We start from the raw sequence: 17,665 nt of genomic DNA, 5'->3' as shown, positions 1-17,665 counted from the left end.
ATTTCAGAAACTGGTGGAACTTAATTGTTTCCTTTTTATCAGTCGAAGTATAAAATCCAGTATGTATGTATTACAAGGATAGAGTTTTAAGGCAACAACTGGGTTGATTAGTGCAGATCAGATACACAATATAAGAGAAGTTTTCCTTCACCATTAAGGCTTTGTTCTATTTTACACTTGAGATTATACTTGTGTAACCTTCAAGGATATTGACTAAAAAAATGCAATGTACCAATCAAAATGTAATTGCTATAAATCATACAGTACTATATTATAATAAGAAAACAAAATTCCATCTTTTGTGTTAACCCTGTGTTTGCAGGGTTATTTATTATTATTACACCTTCTGCTTCACCATGCAAAGTCCAAATAGTATCCAATGGTAGGTGCCTATGTGACCACATGCAGTGCTTTTCACATAATGTCTGTAATATGGGACTTATTAAAGATTACAGAATAGGACTGAGTGAAAAAACAACAAAACATATTGTCAACATTTCTGTATTTTTTTTTATCATGTCACCCATGACCGGTATTTTAACAACAGCAAAATAATATTTTAAGAGTAAAAAAGATAAATTAAGTGGTAATGAAATCCTTCTCACATTCTCAATCACATGAATACATTTTCAGTTTACTATTTTATTTATGACTTATGTGGTTTGACAAAAAAAAAAGGATGTAATTTTGTATCTCTATTTCTTTAGATGTTTTATACAGAGGTTCACAACAAAATATATTTAGAATAATACACAAAGATTCTAGCATTTACATCAATGCAACTATAGAAGACCAAAGTCCAAACTAAATCAGGATGTTTGGCAATTGTGTAAATGTCACAACCGTTTTGTCCCTTCCTGCATCATAATGAATGCTCTTCCATTTGGAGGGTTATGGAAACTCTTATATAACTTAGAGAAACTGTACAGTGCCCCAGGAATAGAATGTGCAATGAACATAGAAGTATTTTTTCTTTGTTATCTCATTCATAGAACACCACTTATACATATTTAATTGTGTAGCTTTTAATTGTTTACAGTACTGTATATTTGAAATCTCCCTAGTATAGGGTATTCATCTGGACAGACCTGGAATAAAGAGATGAGTCCTGTGTTCCAGATTTACCCCCATGCCTTTGAACTAATGAGGTTGGCTGATTGCCACATTTACCAGGGCCCTGGAATGCACATGTAACACACGTAGAAGGAGGGATGATGTTCAGCATAGGTGGGGTAGAGAGTTGACATGCCACAAATGCTTATGCTGATGCGCTAGAGAATTGCAGGGATATAATACTCCTACTTACCTGCAGGGGTGGTGTGTCTCTTTTCAAAACTGGCCATTCTGCCCCATATCCATCTTTGAAGCTGGTCAGTTCATTTACACCCATCAAACCATATATTTTTTAAAAAACTAGACACCCCAGGGTATTTAAAATGCTTGTATTTTAACTCTTTCCATGCATTAATTCTACCACCAGCCTTAGTCAAACTCTGTGTTAATTTTTTTGCATTTTCTTTCTTTCTCACACACATTGTAACTCAGGTATACATTTACAGCTCCTGGTGTATGTCACTGTCAAACGACACCCCAATATGTGTTTACCAATATCTCCTGAGTACAGTGATGCCACCCATGCATGGGTTTGTGGAGTTGTTTGGGGGGTAAAAGGCCACATTTGGGATTTGTTTCTCAACTTGGAATTTTGACTTGTGGTCATTCTGCCCGTATGTCCTATTTGGGAGATCTTTGAATCTGGTCAGTTCAATTTGAGTTTTTTTGTGCTTTTTTCCACACACATTGACAGTGGCATATACCAGAAGAAGTAAATGCAAAAATACAAATAACCCAAATATGTATTCAGCAACATTTCCTGATTACAGTGACACCACCCATGCATATCTTTGTCAGGTTGTTTGGGGGGTAAACGGCCACATTTGGAAGGTGTGCATTTTGTTTTGGATTTTTTAAATTTAGTCATCCTGTGCCCAAGTCCTATTTGTTAAGTCTTTGAACCTATCCAATTCAATTTTCCCAAATTAAACCATATATTTTTTTTAAAACTAGGCATATAAAATGCTGGTATTTTAACTGTTTCCATGCAATAATTTTACCACCAGCAAAATTGGTAGTCATTTTTGGGAGTTTTTTTCTCACACACACATAGTACTTCAGCTATGAATTTATAGCTCCTGGTATATGTCACTGTCAAAAAAACACCTCAATATGTGTTCAGCTCTGTAGGAACATTTTGAATGGTCATCGCCATTTTTGTCCTGTTGCATAACTCAACTGTGCTTGAGGTTTGGGTCACTATCTGATGGCTGGACATTCTCATTCAGGATTTTCTGGTAGAGAGCAGAATTCATGATTCCTTGCAGCCTCTCCTGGTCACTACCTGGCACGCCCCACTCCCCACCCACTTCCCCATCAACAATAGCATGTGTCCCACATCATTGCAGGACACCTTACCAATGTAAGAAGGACCCCCCACTGACTTCGGCGGGACCTCACACCTGTATCCCACAAGGGGAGCCCCTTGCTGGAGCCATAAAGTTCCCAGGTGTGGTGGTCATCAATTCATTTATGGAGAACAGTTCAGGCATACAAAATGTGCATTATTTTAAAACGTGGTAACCCTAGACTACGTTTACCTCCATTAATTCCTTTATGACAGATGCCTGAATCCGGAATTGTTTTCACCTTAAAGTAGTTCATATTCAGTTGTCAAAAGGCTGCCAACTAGATGGTTAATACCAATTTTTTTGGCTTTAAGTATTTTGAAAATCAGGCATATAATCTCACTAATACAGTCCTCTTGTTTTATAAGTTAAATATTAAATAATAGGGAATTTGCAAACTGCCTTGTAAATGTGTACACAAGCTTGATCTAATTAATCATTCGTAAGAGTCTGGATCCATTTAGAGTGAAAGATAAAACTTCTGCTCGGTTCCAAAATATATCAGATCCCTTTTCAAATCTTTCCCTTATGCAACAGTACAGGGAACTGGTAAACAAACAGCATTTAAAAAAATCTTAATATGTACGGAGATATCAGTAACACCTATCTGACTGAACATGGTGTGTTTCTGGGAGACTGTAGAATATTTCAAACTGGTCACTGGAGCACAATATTGTCCCTTATTTACTATCAGGTAAGATCTCATATTTTTGCTTCTAAAGAGTAAAGAATTCTGTCCTTTTCTCATTCATAGATCATTACCAAGCTCTTTATTGTACTAACGATGTATTTAAGTAGTGAGTAGTATTCCCTTTTAAACATTGGTCTGGAATTTGTGAATCCAGTATGGGTATGGGTGCATAAGTCTTTCTTTCTATTAAAGTACAAAAAACATCTGTACTTGATACCTCTTTATAAGAAACAGAGTTCTTAGAACTAGATAACACTTCAAAAATAGACATTTTAATATATGTTTTCTCCCTTATCTACATTCTTTTTTATAACATAAATCAATTTATCATCACACCCAAAAATAACCAAATGTCCTATAGCTAAAGTGTCAGATCATTCTACTACTCCTTGAACCTGTACCATAATCAACAGATAAATAACTTTATTAATCTCACCTTGAGCCGAACCCATCCCTTACCAGATAGCACCCTAATAAACTGAAGAAAATGAAAAAGAATAACTCAAACCAAAAAAATAATAAAGAATAAATGAACATTTTTAACTTTTACAGTTGTGACCCCCCAAATTAAATAAATTAATATATCTATCTATATATACATACATACATATACACTAACTGGCCCCTGACCACTTTATTAGGTACACCTTGCTAGTACTGGATTGGACCCCCTTCTGCCTTCGGAACTGCCTTCATTCTTTGTGTCATAGTTTCTACAAGGTGCTGGAAAAATTACTCAGAGATCCTGGTCCATATGGACATGATGGCATCATGCAGTTGCTGCAGATTTGTTGGCTGCACATCCATAATGCGAATCTCCCGTTCCACCACATCTCAAAGGTGCTCTATTGGATTGAGAGCTGGTGACTGTGGAGGCCATTGGAGTACAGTGAATTCATTGTCATGTTCAATAAAACTAGATTGAGATGATGTGAGTTTTGTGACATGGTGCATTATCTTGCTGGAAGTAGCCATCAGAAGAAGGGTGCACTATGGTCATAATGGGATGGATACGGTCAGCAACAATACTCAGGTAGGCTGCCGCGTTTAGACAATGCTCAGTTGATACTAAGAGGCCCAAAGTGTGCCAAGAAAACGTACCCCACAGCATTACACAACTACCAGCAGCCTGAACCGTTGATACAAGGCAGGATGGATCCATGCTTCCATGTTGTTTAAGCCAAAGTCTAACCCTGTCATCTGAATGTAACAGCTGGAATCGAGACTCATCAGACCAGGCAATGTTTTCCCAGTCTTCCATTGTCCATTTTTGGTGAGCCTATGCGAATTGTAGCCTCGGTTTCCTGTTCTTAGCTAACAGGAGTGGCACCTGGTGTGGTCTTCTGCTGCTGTAGCCCATCTGCTCCTCTGACCTCTGACATCAACAAGGCATTTGTGTCTACACAGCTGCCGCTCACTGGATATTTTCTCTTTTTTGGACCATTGTCTATAAACCTTAGGGATGGTTCTGGCAAAAATCCCGGTAGGTCAGCAGTTTCTGAAATATTCAGACCAGTCCATTTGGCAACAAAAACCATGCCACATTCAAAGTCACTTAAATCCCCTTTGTTTTCCATGCAGATGCTTGGTTTGAACTTTAGCAAGTCTTGACCATGTCTACATGCCTACATGCATTGAGTTGCTGCCATGTGATTGGCTGATTTGCTGATTTGTTAACAAGTAATTGAACAGGTGTACCTAATAAAGTGGCCAGTGAGTGTGTATATGTGTGATATATATATATATATATATATATATATATATATATATATATATATATATATATATATATATATATATATATAGTCAATAAATCAATCCATGAATAGCCACTTCCCAGGAAGTTCATTGGTGATACTTTAACAGAATAAAATAACCTAATTATTGTAATAGAATGTGGAGAGTGCATCAGATTATATTGCAAAATTTAAAGAATTATGTAAATTATACCAAGTGGTAATCTTGCTTCTGATATTAATGATCACTTATCAAATGACCAGTCGTTTTGAACTCACCCTGTCACTGTAGAGATGCCTCTCACCTTAGCGCGTCCATTACATTGTCCAGAGCTGTATAAGCTCAAATTCGCACTATGATCAGGCAGTCTTCAGCTGGTTAAACGTAATGGGAGTTTTCATTCATAGCTGCAGGACAGCCAGAGGTTGTTTCAGTGACTATGCCAATATTACTCAATAAGCTTTTTCACTTGAGTCACTGCCATTTAAGTTGTTTACTTCCTGCTGGTCTCTGCTTTATAGCTCAGAAAATAATCCATGGTACAATGTTGTAAAGACAGCTGCTGAATCAGTTGGTATTGGTACTTTTAAAATGGAGACATAGGACACAGCTGTGTGTGGGTGCTGCTTATTTTGCTGGAAATGATTTGCAATTTCAGTACATTTTGTCTTCCTGAATATGCAGTATTATAGAATTGTCTTTTTTCTTTTCTATTACTCTGTATATATATATAAATGTCCTGATGTATTTTTTTTCTTCCCAGTCTGTAATTGTTGTGTAATAGTCATATGGTGTGCACAGTTGAAACAGAGGAAACATATAAATTGGTTAAATGCGTTATGTTTTGTGGTACTCCCAGCTATTTTCTATAGTCACTTTTACGATGGAATAGCGTTCAACTTATAACCTATAACTTAACCACAGGTTTTTTCAGCACAGTGAAACGGTGCTCAGTTGCTTTTAGGCTAGGTTTCCACTTGGGTTTTTGTCCTGTGTTATTTTCTTGATGAAAAACGCCAGGAAAAACACCAAGAAAACTGTCACTGCATTTACCTGCGTTTTGGCGTTTTTTTCTGGCCTTTTTTCTGGCGTTTTAGCCTTTCTGTGGAAATTGCTTTTTTGACCTTAGGCAGTTTTTCCAGCCTTTACACGTTGGAATTTTCACCCAGCTAAAAGGGATTAGGATAAATGGCAAGTATCTGACCCCTCCTGATGTCATGTCCTTGGTAGAGTTCTACTTAAACACGCCCCGGCGGACCCTTATTTCTCTTTTCTGTGGTTTGTAAGGCATGCTTTATTCCGAATGTCTGCTCCTCTAGGAAGATTGGCCCCAAATGATGGTGCAAATTGTTTGCTGTTGCTTTTGGCACGCAGGATCCAGTTGGCTATGTTTGTTTGTAATGGCATGTTTGTTCCAAATGGTGTAAAGTTTTGTTTTGTGTGAAACTGTTTGTTTACAGCCTATTTCTCGTAGAACACACAGATACTGGGTCCATCCTCTGCATTGTAACTGTGGAAAAAAACGCCATAAAAAACGCCAAGGCAAAACCCACATGGCGTTTTCAAGGCGTTTTTTCTCTCTCATAGACTTCTATTGGAGAAAAACGCCAAGATTTCCTTGCAAAAAACGCCAGAGTGTCAACATGCTGCGATTTTGAAAAACTGCCACAGAGCCCAAAAAAGCAGAAAAACGCCAAAGAGGACTGGAAAAAACGCCAAACAGAAAAACGCCAAGTGGATATGGCATTGTGCGATTTCCTATTGAAGAACAGCTAACATCTGGCCGCAGCATTTTTTCACTAAAAAACGCCGTGTGGCTGAATTGGCGTTATTATGGGCGTTTTTAGCAAAAAAAAAAACCCAAGTGGAAACCTAGCCTTACACTGTTCATTTACTGTGCAATAATCCCACCTAAACTTTCTAGCACAATATGCTGATTATTAAACCTCTTACAAACTGTTTCTAAGCAGGGATATATCGTCTATAGGCCGTTCCATAGATGGACTGTGAAGATCTCTGACAGAAATTCTTAAAGCTATAAGGGCAAGAGCATGAGTGTGGATTGGGCAGCAAGTGAAAGTGATATTATGACATGTAAAGTGAATTAAATATACTATAACATGGGTACATGTGTCTCTATATGCTCATGATGCTTCCTGTATCAGAACTGTATCTGCAGCTTATAACTTGCGCTGTAAAATTCTCAAATGTAAACTACCTTTTTTTGAGGGGAGGGGGCTTTAATTAATCAGTGGGGAATCAAAATGGGAGGTTACTGTTGTCTTACGTTAGATAGCCTTTTTCAGATTTTTAGGTGGTATATTTTAAGGTTCAACATAATCCCAAATACCCTTGTTTTCTTGACCAGATGGCACTGTGGCAGCCCCATCTGTTTTTTTCCCCATGTTATTTTCGGTACCCATCCTGTCGGCTGGTTCCACCTGTCTCTATTTTTCCCTGGACCATATAGGAGAGTGTCCTGGCCGTGTTCCTGTTTGTGTGGATTTTACACCGTTCCTGTGTTTTACATCCGCAGTCAAAGGCGTATATTCACTGACTGGAACCACAGAGATACCCACCAAACCTTGGAACTGAGTTGCTATGGACGTCCGTTGCCCTGCCAGGTCACTCTTTTGGGGTTATGTTGTCCTTGTGGAGGTGTTTAGAATTGGGGTTTACTCAGCCGCATCTCTGGAACTCTGGTCCGGCTACTTTACTGACAATTCCCGTCGCTCAGTGTTCCGACTACGGATCAAGACGCTCCTTGGAACATAACATCCTTGGACCCTGGGCTCTTCATTGGTACCCCGTGATTCCCACTGCTCTCCCATAATAATGACTTTTTACCAGGTGCACATTGCTGGCTTTGGGAACTGCATGGAGGTGCCGGCTGTCTGGTAGTTCATGGCATTATACTCCTTAGCTGATTGTGTTTGTGTATATACCGTATTGGCTCGGATATAGGCCGCCCCCGTATATAGGCCGCACCCTAAAAGTTTGGTGCTTTTTTAAAGAAATGCACGACTGCATGTCCCGGGCGTCGGGCGCTAGACCCCGAATATAGGCCGCACCCCCACTTTAAAGACTTAAAGTGGGGGAAAAAAGTGCGGCCTATATTCGAGCCAATACGGTATACCCGTGCTGTTATCAATAAACTTAGTTCTGTTTTGCACCCTACACTAAGTTGCGACTAGTGCTTGGGTGATTACAAAGGGTTAATCCCTTGAGATATTAAGCTTTCAGCAGCAAGGAAGAGAATATTCTTCTTTTAGGTTCTTGTGGTTGCTCTGCGAGGGTATTTTTTTTAACAGTTGTCATATCAGTCTTTATTGCCTCTGTACTAGATTTGTCTTGTTCTTGGTTTTGGTTGATTTCTGCTGGAAATTGTTATATATTTCTAGTTTCTACAGTTCTCCTTGTTAATGTTGTCCTATGAGGCATTAGGCGTGCGGTGCTTTTTAGTTATTTCCTATTTCTTCTTAAAACCGGTCCTGAAGCAGTGAGAACATAACATGGCCTCACGCAGGGCAGAGGCTCACTAAGGCAAATGCAACAAGTGCGACGCAACCAGGGGACCTAGAAACCAAAGTGCTTAGCAGAGATTCGTAATATGCATTATGTTACCCTGCGGTATTAGGATGGCAGTTCACATGGAAAGTGGTAGCTGAATTAAAGAAAGGGCTCCACATGAAGTAGGAGGGAGGGAAAACTGTGGGAGCTACATGAATGATGTGAGAGTGTATGTTTATGTATGTGTAAGTGTATGGAGTTAGAGTGAGTATGTGTTACTGTATGTCATTAGAGTTTATGTGCATTAGTGTGTGTGCATGGTGTTAACATGAGTATGTGCCACATTATCCATGTTTGTGTATTCTGTTAGCATGTTTGTGTGTTACTGTTCCGTGTTAGAGTCTATGTGTTAATTCATAGTGTTAGCATGACTATGTGTGTTAGCGTTTGGTGTTATCATGTGTGTGTGGATGAGTGTTAGTGTATGGTGTTAACATGAATGTGTATATCAGAATATAATGTGTTTGAGAGTATTCAAGTGCATGGTATTACTAAATTTCAGTGTTCAGGTTTGGATGTTGAAATAGTTGAATGGATAAGGAAGTTGTTGAGTGACAGCAGACAAAAGGTTATAGTTAATAGTGTATATTCAAAAGAAGGCATTGTTACTAGTGGTGTATCCAGTATGTTTTTATTAGCAATATTATGAATGGTTTGGCGTACGGCAATTGCAGTTTAACACGTTAAATATAAAACAATGCACTTCTGATGTAAAAATCCAAAAGGCAGCACTTGGGAGTAATTATTTCTGAGGAATTAAGTAGAGGCATTAGTAGCAGAAAGAGAGAGGTGGTTCTGTCACTTTACAGATGCCTTGTCAGATTTCACTCACGGTATTGTGTATTGTTCTGCCGACCCCACATCCGTAAAGATACTGACATTCTAGAGAAAGTTGAGAGAAGGCTAAAATGGCGAATGGTTTACGGGATAAAGAATACCAAGAAAGAATAAGGCATCTCAATATCTATAGCTTGGAGGAAAGAAGAGATAGAGGAGGTACTCTGCTTTACCAAAGTTTGTTTTAAATGAGGAGAAATGTTACAAAAAGGGGTCATAATTTAAACCTATAGTTTATCCTCATATCAAGAGATTGAAATATTTTGCCTGGTGGCTACAGATTTTGATTTAGAGACACTTTTTTCAAATTAACTGGTTTTTAGTATTTTTCATATAAGCGTATTTGTGGATTGTTTTTTTTTTAGTGCTGTAACACATTTGTACAAGTAAATATTTTAATCTTTATAGGCATGATAGAAGGAATCTATATGGTGTGCAACAGCCTTTAAAAAATATACTTTTTCAATCTGTGATGTTTGAGGTTTTAATGTTAGTAAATTGTGGGGTTCCTGGAGGTGGTTTAGCAGGTTTAGTGTTAGTTAAGTTAAGACTTAATTTGCATTTTGCAAACCTTTCTTATATTTGCCCTATAATAGCCAAACCAGATTTGAAAGATCATGTTCTCTTTCTATAAAGCAGTCTTTTTTATTGACTAGTTCATTTTTGTTTGAACTGTTTCAATGGTGAATTCCTGTAATGTGTCCAAATATAAGGTCAGGTATCAGCACATTTTGTTCCTCCCAAGAACAATTTGTCCCATTCAATCCCTTTTCACTTATAATTTATGCCAGCCACATTACTAACATCTCAATGTTTAAGATTGAGAATGGCAGAAAACAATGTTCAGTTTTTATCTCTGTAACAACAAGCCCTAGCAGGACCGAAAAAAATACATAGTCCCATACTTCTCTCCTTTTTAAAGATTACAAGGCACACAGCTGCCAATGAATGGACAAATACATATATATATATATATATATATATATATATATATATATATATATATATACACACACACACTGGCCACTTTATTAGGTACACCTTGCTAGTACTGTGTTGGACCCCCTTTTTGCCTTCATTCTTTGTGGTATACTTTCTACAAGGTGCTGCAAACATTCCTCAGAGATATTGGTCCATATGGACATAATGGCATCACGCAGTTGCTGCAGATTTGTTGGCTGCACATCCATAATACGAATTCCACCACATCCCAAAGGTGCTCTATTGGATTGAGATCTGGTGACTGTGGAGGCCATTGGAGTACAGTGAACTCATTGTCATTTCAAGTTTGAGATTATGTGAAGTTTGTGACACGGTGCATTATCCTGCTGAAAGTACACTATCCTGATTGGTACACTGTGGTCATAACGGGAATGGACATGGTCAGCAACAATACTCAGGTAGGCTGTAACATTTAAACGATTCTCAATAGGTACTAAGGGGCCCAAAGTGTGCCAAGAAAATATCCCCACACCATTAAATCACCACCGCCAGCCGTTGATACAAGGCAGGATGAATCCATGCTTTCATGTTTACACCAAAGTCTGACCCTTCCATCTGAATGTCGCAGCTGGAATCGAGACTCATCAGACCAGGCAACGTTTTTCCAGTCTTCCATTGTCCAATTTTGGTGAGCCTGTGCAAATTGTAGCCTCAGTTTCCTGTTCCTAGCTGACGGGAGTAGCACCCAGTGTGGTCTTCTGCTGCTGTAGCCCATCTGCTTCAAGGCTTGGTGTGTTGTGCGTTCAGAGATAGTATTCCGCATATCTTGGTTGTAACGAGTGGTTATTTGAGTTACTGTTGCCTTTCTGTCATCTCCAACCAGACTGCCAATTGTCCTCTGACCGCTGACATCAACAAGGCATTTTTGTCCACACAACTACCGCTCACTGGATAGTTTCTCTTTTTCAGACTATTCTCTGTAAACCCTAGAGATGGTTGTGCTTGAAAATCCCAGTTGATCAGCACTTTCTGAAATACTTAGACCAGCCCGTCTGCCACCAACAACCATGCCACGTTCAAAGTCACTTAAATCCCCTTTCTTACACATTCTGATGCTCGGTTTGAACTTCAGCAAGTTGTCTTGACCACGTCTACATGCCTAAACAACTCCACGATGCGTTTTACCTCTGCCCCCAAGACTTACCAGAGCAGACTCCCAGGTGTCTTGCGGGGCCGGCGGGGGACATCTACGCAATACGTGTGTACAACTTCCGGTGCCGGCACATCCGCTGAGTGGCGGCACCGGAAGTTGTATACGCGTATTGCGTAGATGTCCCCAGCAAGACGCCAGCCCCGCAAGACACCCGGGAGTCTGCTCTGGTAAGTCGGGGGGCAGAGGGGGGGGCAGTGGCAGCATATCTCGGGGGGGGCAGAGTGGCAGCATATCTCGGGGGGGCAGAGTGGCAGCATATCTCGGGGGGGCAGAGTGGCAGCATATCTGGGGGGGGACAGAGTGGCAGCACATCTCGGGGAGGGAGGTGGACAGTGGCAGCATATCTCGGGGGGGACGGGGATAGAGTGGCAGCATATCTCGGGGGGGACAGTGGCAGCATATCTCGGGGGGACAGAGTGGCAGCATATCTGGGGGGGACAGAGTGGCAGCATATCTCGGGGGTGGGGGGACAGAGTGGTAGCGTGTCTATTAAAAAAACATTTTCTTTAAAAAAGCACCAAGCTTTTAGGGTGCGGCCTATATACGGGGGCGCCCTATATCCAAGCCAATACGGTATACTTAGATTGCTTGCAGAGAGCACATCCTGTGTATTTCAGTGTTGCAGTTTGATGCATACCCCTATAACACATGCATAATTCTTCCAGAATGTGTTTATCTTTTAACTGTGGTAGAGTATCCAGGCACCAGTTGTCACAGAGACATTGTCTGGTGCTTGCCTGCTTTGCCCAGTGGGATAGCCTGTCCTTTAAATACACAACATAAAGAGTATATTCACTACTACAGCAAATCAGGACATAAGTTTGAACAAGAGAGCCTGAATAGGTATTATATGCATATGTTATTATGTATCAAAGCATGCAGATACTGTCTATATATATATATATAGATATATATATATCTATATATATAGATATATATATATATCTATATATATATATATATATATCTATATATTTACTCTAATGTTCTATTGTACTGGGGAAACTGTTCTACAGTGTGAAATCATACAACTGGAACAATCAGCTGAATTATTTCATTGGTTTCTATGATGATACATAACATCTCAACGGTCCAGTCCCATCTTGAGAGACTTACATAGCTTGGGCCAAATCTGACTTTAAGGAACAGTGTTCCAGATCATACATTTCTATGAACAGAGGTTCTGTTTTCTGGGTGACAGATATTGGGATAACTAGGATTTATGCATTACATTTACCAGTGAGAAAGTTCTGATGCTTGATAAATATGGAGTTGAAATTCAATTTGAAGATGAAAGCCTAATTAATATTTTAATTTTTAATAATATTTGTTTTAATAATAAAGATATTTTTGGTTTAATTAATACAATGTGCCAATTATTTCATATTTATAGATATATCCAGGCAGCCTATGTGTCGGATTTTTTTTTTTTTTTTTTGGCAGAGACAGAATTGCCACCCAGAACAAGCTAAATCCGTCATCCAGTGACTTTTATGTAGTAAACACAATTGTGATTATGTTAGGACTTTGCTAGCTGGAATGATCCAGCAATCTGTCCTGTTACATTTCCCGGCTGAACAACTGTAAAGGTGGACACAGAACAGTTGGTTTATGTCTGAATCTAACAATATCTGTGGTTTTCTGGTTTTTTTTTTTTAGAACCCTCTTCAGCCAGAAGGTGAAGCTCACAATTGAGTGGAATACTTCAAAGCAATGAAAATCCAAGCAAACTTTTATATGTGGTTGCAGTACATTCCAAAGAGCAAGTGGGATGGTTCTTAAACTGGAGCCTGAGACAATCATTATATAAGGTCTATTTTTTATTACTTCAAACACAATTTCCACCAACACAATGACTGGTCAACTAACTGAAGACACATCTGAATCTCCAAACCTGAACTCTGATGAACTTGAATGTAAGATATGCTACAACCGTTACAATCTAAGGCAGAGAAAACCAAAAGTCCTAGGGTGTTGTCACAGGGTGTGTGCCAAATGCCTTTACAAACTTGTGGACTGTGTGGAGTCCCCACAATGTGTCATTGTGTGTCCTTTCTGTAGATTTGAGACACGCCTGCCAGAGGATGAGGTAAGCAGTCTTCCCGATGACAATAACATCTTACTCAATTTGGCATGTGCTGGAAGAGGGAAGTGTTCCGCGGACAATCCTACAGAGCTACTGCTAACACCAAAACGTCTGTCAACTCTTGTCACCCCATCCCACAGTTCCACCAACTGCCTTGTCATAACTATCATGGAGGTACAGAGAGAGAGCTCCCCTGCTCTCAATGCCACCCCTGTGGTAGAGTTCTACAGGCCTTCTAATTATGACCCTGTTTCAATGCCTCCCAACTGGACAGTGTGGAACTGCACCTCACTGATCTGCCAAACATCCGTGCGTGTGTTTGTTTGGTTGCTAGGTTTGCTTTATTTTAGTTCACTGCCCTTAGGGATTTATTTGCTGGTGTCAAAAAAGGTAACTCTTGGAGTTGTTTTTGTCAGCCTAGTCCCTTCCAGCCTGGTTATCCTGATGGTGTATGGCTTTTGTCAATGTGTATGCCATGAATTTCTAGACTGTATGTCAACATCCTAGCTGGAATAGAACAAGTGAGGAAGAACAGAAACCAAGATGTCTTTTCCAGTGCTCAAAATTAGATTAATTTAATTGCACTTTTAAGTGGTATGTTTTATGTGAATGGATGGATATTTTGTAGTAAGTGTCTCTGCTAATAATTATGTTGTCTTCAACAACTGGCTTTACTAATATAGCACAATGCTAGAGTTAGCAACTCCATACATAACCATTTTCATATGTCTAAAAGTTGGTTTTATGTAAGCAGTGACATTTACAAAGAGACTTAGATGCCAGCTACATTCATGTGTTTGAAGATTATGTAGCATTATCTCTAAGAAATGTGAAGTTAACATTAGGGAATACGATGTTAACTCAGGGAAAACAATGTCTGTTCTTGATTTGGCAATTATGTTCTATGCTCTAGTTAAACAGAGCTCAATGGATCAAGGCCTTAGACTCAATGTAAAATCATCATGTGCTGTAAATTGTGATAATGGCTTTGTAGACAATACAGTGCTCTCAGAATAATGTGGTTGTACAAATTTGTTTTAATATAGCATTTTTACTTTTATTTTTAGAAACAGGAAAGAATGTTGAAAAATATATTTTTTAAGTATTGCATACTCACAGATTTAATTACTGATGACGAGGGGCATTCTGTTTCATTATGTATTTATTTAACAAAGTGGAGGTTGTGTAAGATGCTGTTACGGAATCACCTTTGTAATGAAATTATGTAACACTTTAACTCATGGGGGAATCAAGCAACGCAATGGAGTAACTTTCCTAATAATAAATAAATATTTAAATGTTATGTCAGTGAGATGTGAGCTTTATTCTAACAGCCATGTTGCTCAAATGTTGTATATTTCTTCGAAAATGATTTTTCAGGTTGTGTTCCAAACACTTCTTTAAAAGGTAGCTGTTCAGTTACATTCACCATTAACATATTTTGTAATAGTGATATCAAAATAGCAACAGTGATCTTATGTTGACGCACCCTATTTTTCTTTTTGAGACTTAATAAATTATAATAAGAAAATACAGACACAGCACTATATTTTAGTTACTTTAGATCACAGTATACTATATTGGTAAAGTACCAAGAGACACTATTCACGTGGCCCATTTACTCCCTTGCAAGCCCATAAGCACTTAAAAACTTTAACAGCAATACAGTGGTCTTTTGATAAACATTGTTTTATGAAATTGGTGATATTCTTTCATTTTAATGTACTGTGCCTCAAGTAGACACATGATATACCTGCTGGCCTGTAATTTTTTGTGCCCAGGGGTTATCTGACACAAGAAAAAAAAGTTGCAAATATACATTGTTAGCTTTGTGTCTGAAGTGGTGTTTTTTTTAAAGAACGTATATATAGCCTTTAATAGTAAATAAAGATATATTATTGGACAATATTATGCCAATACACAGTCTGATCATGACAATGTAATCAAGTAATCATTGGTTGATCAATAGATAAACAACTAATCCTCAATCCAAAATAACCATTTGGCTTCATGTTCGTATGCACACTGCATATACTCTAACACTTGTCACACTGTACAGTCCCATGTGGTGGAGTATTAATGTTTGAAAAGATAGAAAATCTTAGAAATTACGCGAATCTTAAAAAAAAAAATAGAAAGCATAGCTGATTTTTTGTGTGTCAGATTGGTAGAAAATATTTGAATAGTAATGCCTAAATTACACTGTTTGTCAGGTTATATTCAAGTTGTAGAATGGCATATGCATTTAGAATCCAGTAAAACTTTTTGCAGTTTACAGTTATCAGTGTGACTATAATAAAAATCTTCTGTGTTGAAAAGTGTATGAGACTAAATGTATATTTGTAATAGACGTCTTAATCATTTGAGTGTCAGAGGACTGTGCCGTGTGACATATTCTACATTCCTTTTGCCCTGAAAGGGTTAATTTCTTTAGCCGCTCAGAAAATATTCTGTTTGTTTATTGGCTTACTTGCATTGTCTAATTTGTGATTTGTACAAAAATGTATAAATATTATCAATATGTACATAAAGTATCTATGATTTCAGTATGTGCTACTTTGAGTTTTTATGTCTGCATTTCCAAATTAACTATCAATAACCTTAACATATTAGAACTGGCAAGATCTGGTACCCTAGTTACTGGGGAAAGCCACAACTGAATACAGATCTTGGCTAGAATAGGAAATGCAGCAGGAGGCATAGGTTCTGACCTAGGAATGGTAGCTGTATAGACTCCATCATTTCTGCTTCCCTGATTTTTTATTTTCTTTTTATTTATTTTTAGCATTACTGTATTTATTTTGGCTTGCCTTAAAAGAATGTAAAAGTACCCAAATTATAGACTACCAAAATGGCTGCTATTACTATACTGCTCTATGCATCCCTATCATTAAACTTCTGGCCGTGGGGCAGGAACAGCTGAGTGGCTCCCTGGCCCCTTCCCCCCCTCCTGCCCAGTAAGATGCCCACACATACACTAATACACATACACACTTGCTCTAGCACATATTTACACACTAACTTTAACCCACACTTACACTAAAATATATGCACTCCATCACACCTCGCCACGTTTTAACTTGGTTGTAGCTGTTTCTTTATAGCTGGGTCGCAGGAGGAAAAACTTGCATTAGAGGTCATTTAGAATTTCTGAAACAGAACTGGGATGAGTTCTGGATCAGAGGGAGCATCTAACAAAAAGCTAAAATGGATGGGTTGAGTTTAGGATGGCAAAGGTATAAATAAAGGCAAATTATATAAATCAATAAGATTATTTATTATGTTAGCAAATACCTGCAAAGTCTTCTTTTTATCTTATATCATTATAAGTCTATTAAGTAAGATACTTAATATCTTGAAAATGAAAATTATGTCAACAGCATGCCGCTGCATTTTCCATAGGGTATACCATTCCATTCTCTGTCACCTAGTGCTTGCTTCAGAGGATGTAATAGTACGTCATGTGTCGGGAAGGGGTTAAAAATTACTGTAATGCTGCAGATCATAGATCAGTTATATTTCGTATCTTGTGCTGTCTTCCTATTGTACAGCATTGCAGTAGTACAGGGCTCCACAATTTCTGCTTCCTTGCATTTATAGGGCTCATCTCTGGTGGTCTTGTACAGGGATAGTAAGAGCTGTTCTGCCAGCACAGATCTCTCTGAACAGTTCCTTCCCTGTACCTACAAGGCACTTTAATATCCATTACGTGTAAGTGAGGCTGCATGGGACACTTAACTCCCCGTTTAATTACACAAACACACATTCAGCTCTTTAAACACAATCATTTAGAAGCACCATCTTACCAGCAGCATATAGTGTACAGTTAAATGCTGTGTTGTGCTCAATTAAGTTGTATTTTCTCTACCAGTGTGCGCAGTGTTTTAAAATGGTGAAGGTAAGGAAAAAATGTTCTACATGTACTAAAACTACTAATTAAGTTCCTGTGGGTTTAATTAAAGCCATTCTGATAACTGCCTTTGTGCTTTCATGATGAACTGCACAATTTTGCTCTCAAAGTACTCCTCAGTCATGATATCTCTATTTGGGCGGAGGGGTCGGTACAAAGTCGGAACTGCAGCTTTGAAGTGTGTCCTTCCAAATATATTGATTGTATGCTGACATTT

At 38.5% G+C, this 17,665-nt stretch overlaps 1 protein-coding gene across 1 annotated transcript; it reads left to right on the top strand.

The window, feature by feature from the left end:
* Window positions 1–13,304: 13,304 nt before the first annotated feature.
* Window positions 13,305–14,850, top strand: RNF182 (ring finger protein 182). Its single transcript, XM_053466871.1, has one exon. The coding sequence runs from the start codon at window positions 13,305–13,307 to the stop codon at window positions 14,043–14,045; it is 741 nt and encodes a 246-aa protein (XP_053322846.1). The 3' UTR covers window positions 14,046–14,850.
* Window positions 14,851–17,665: the final 2,815 nt, after the last annotated feature.

This window comes from Spea bombifrons, chromosome 5 (genome assembly GCF_027358695.1).
Source record: "Spea bombifrons isolate aSpeBom1 chromosome 5, aSpeBom1.2.pri, whole genome shotgun sequence".
NCBI classification, from domain to species: domain Eukaryota; kingdom Metazoa; phylum Chordata; class Amphibia; order Anura; family Pelobatidae; genus Spea; species Spea bombifrons.
Note: the sequence above shows the minus strand (reverse complement) of the source record. Positions and strands in the feature narration are given on the sequence as shown.

Coding starts and splice junctions, on each gene's coding strand:
- RNF182 (XM_053466871.1), top strand. CDS start 13,305: ATGACTGGTCAACTAACTGAAGACACATCTGAATCTCCAAACCTGAAC.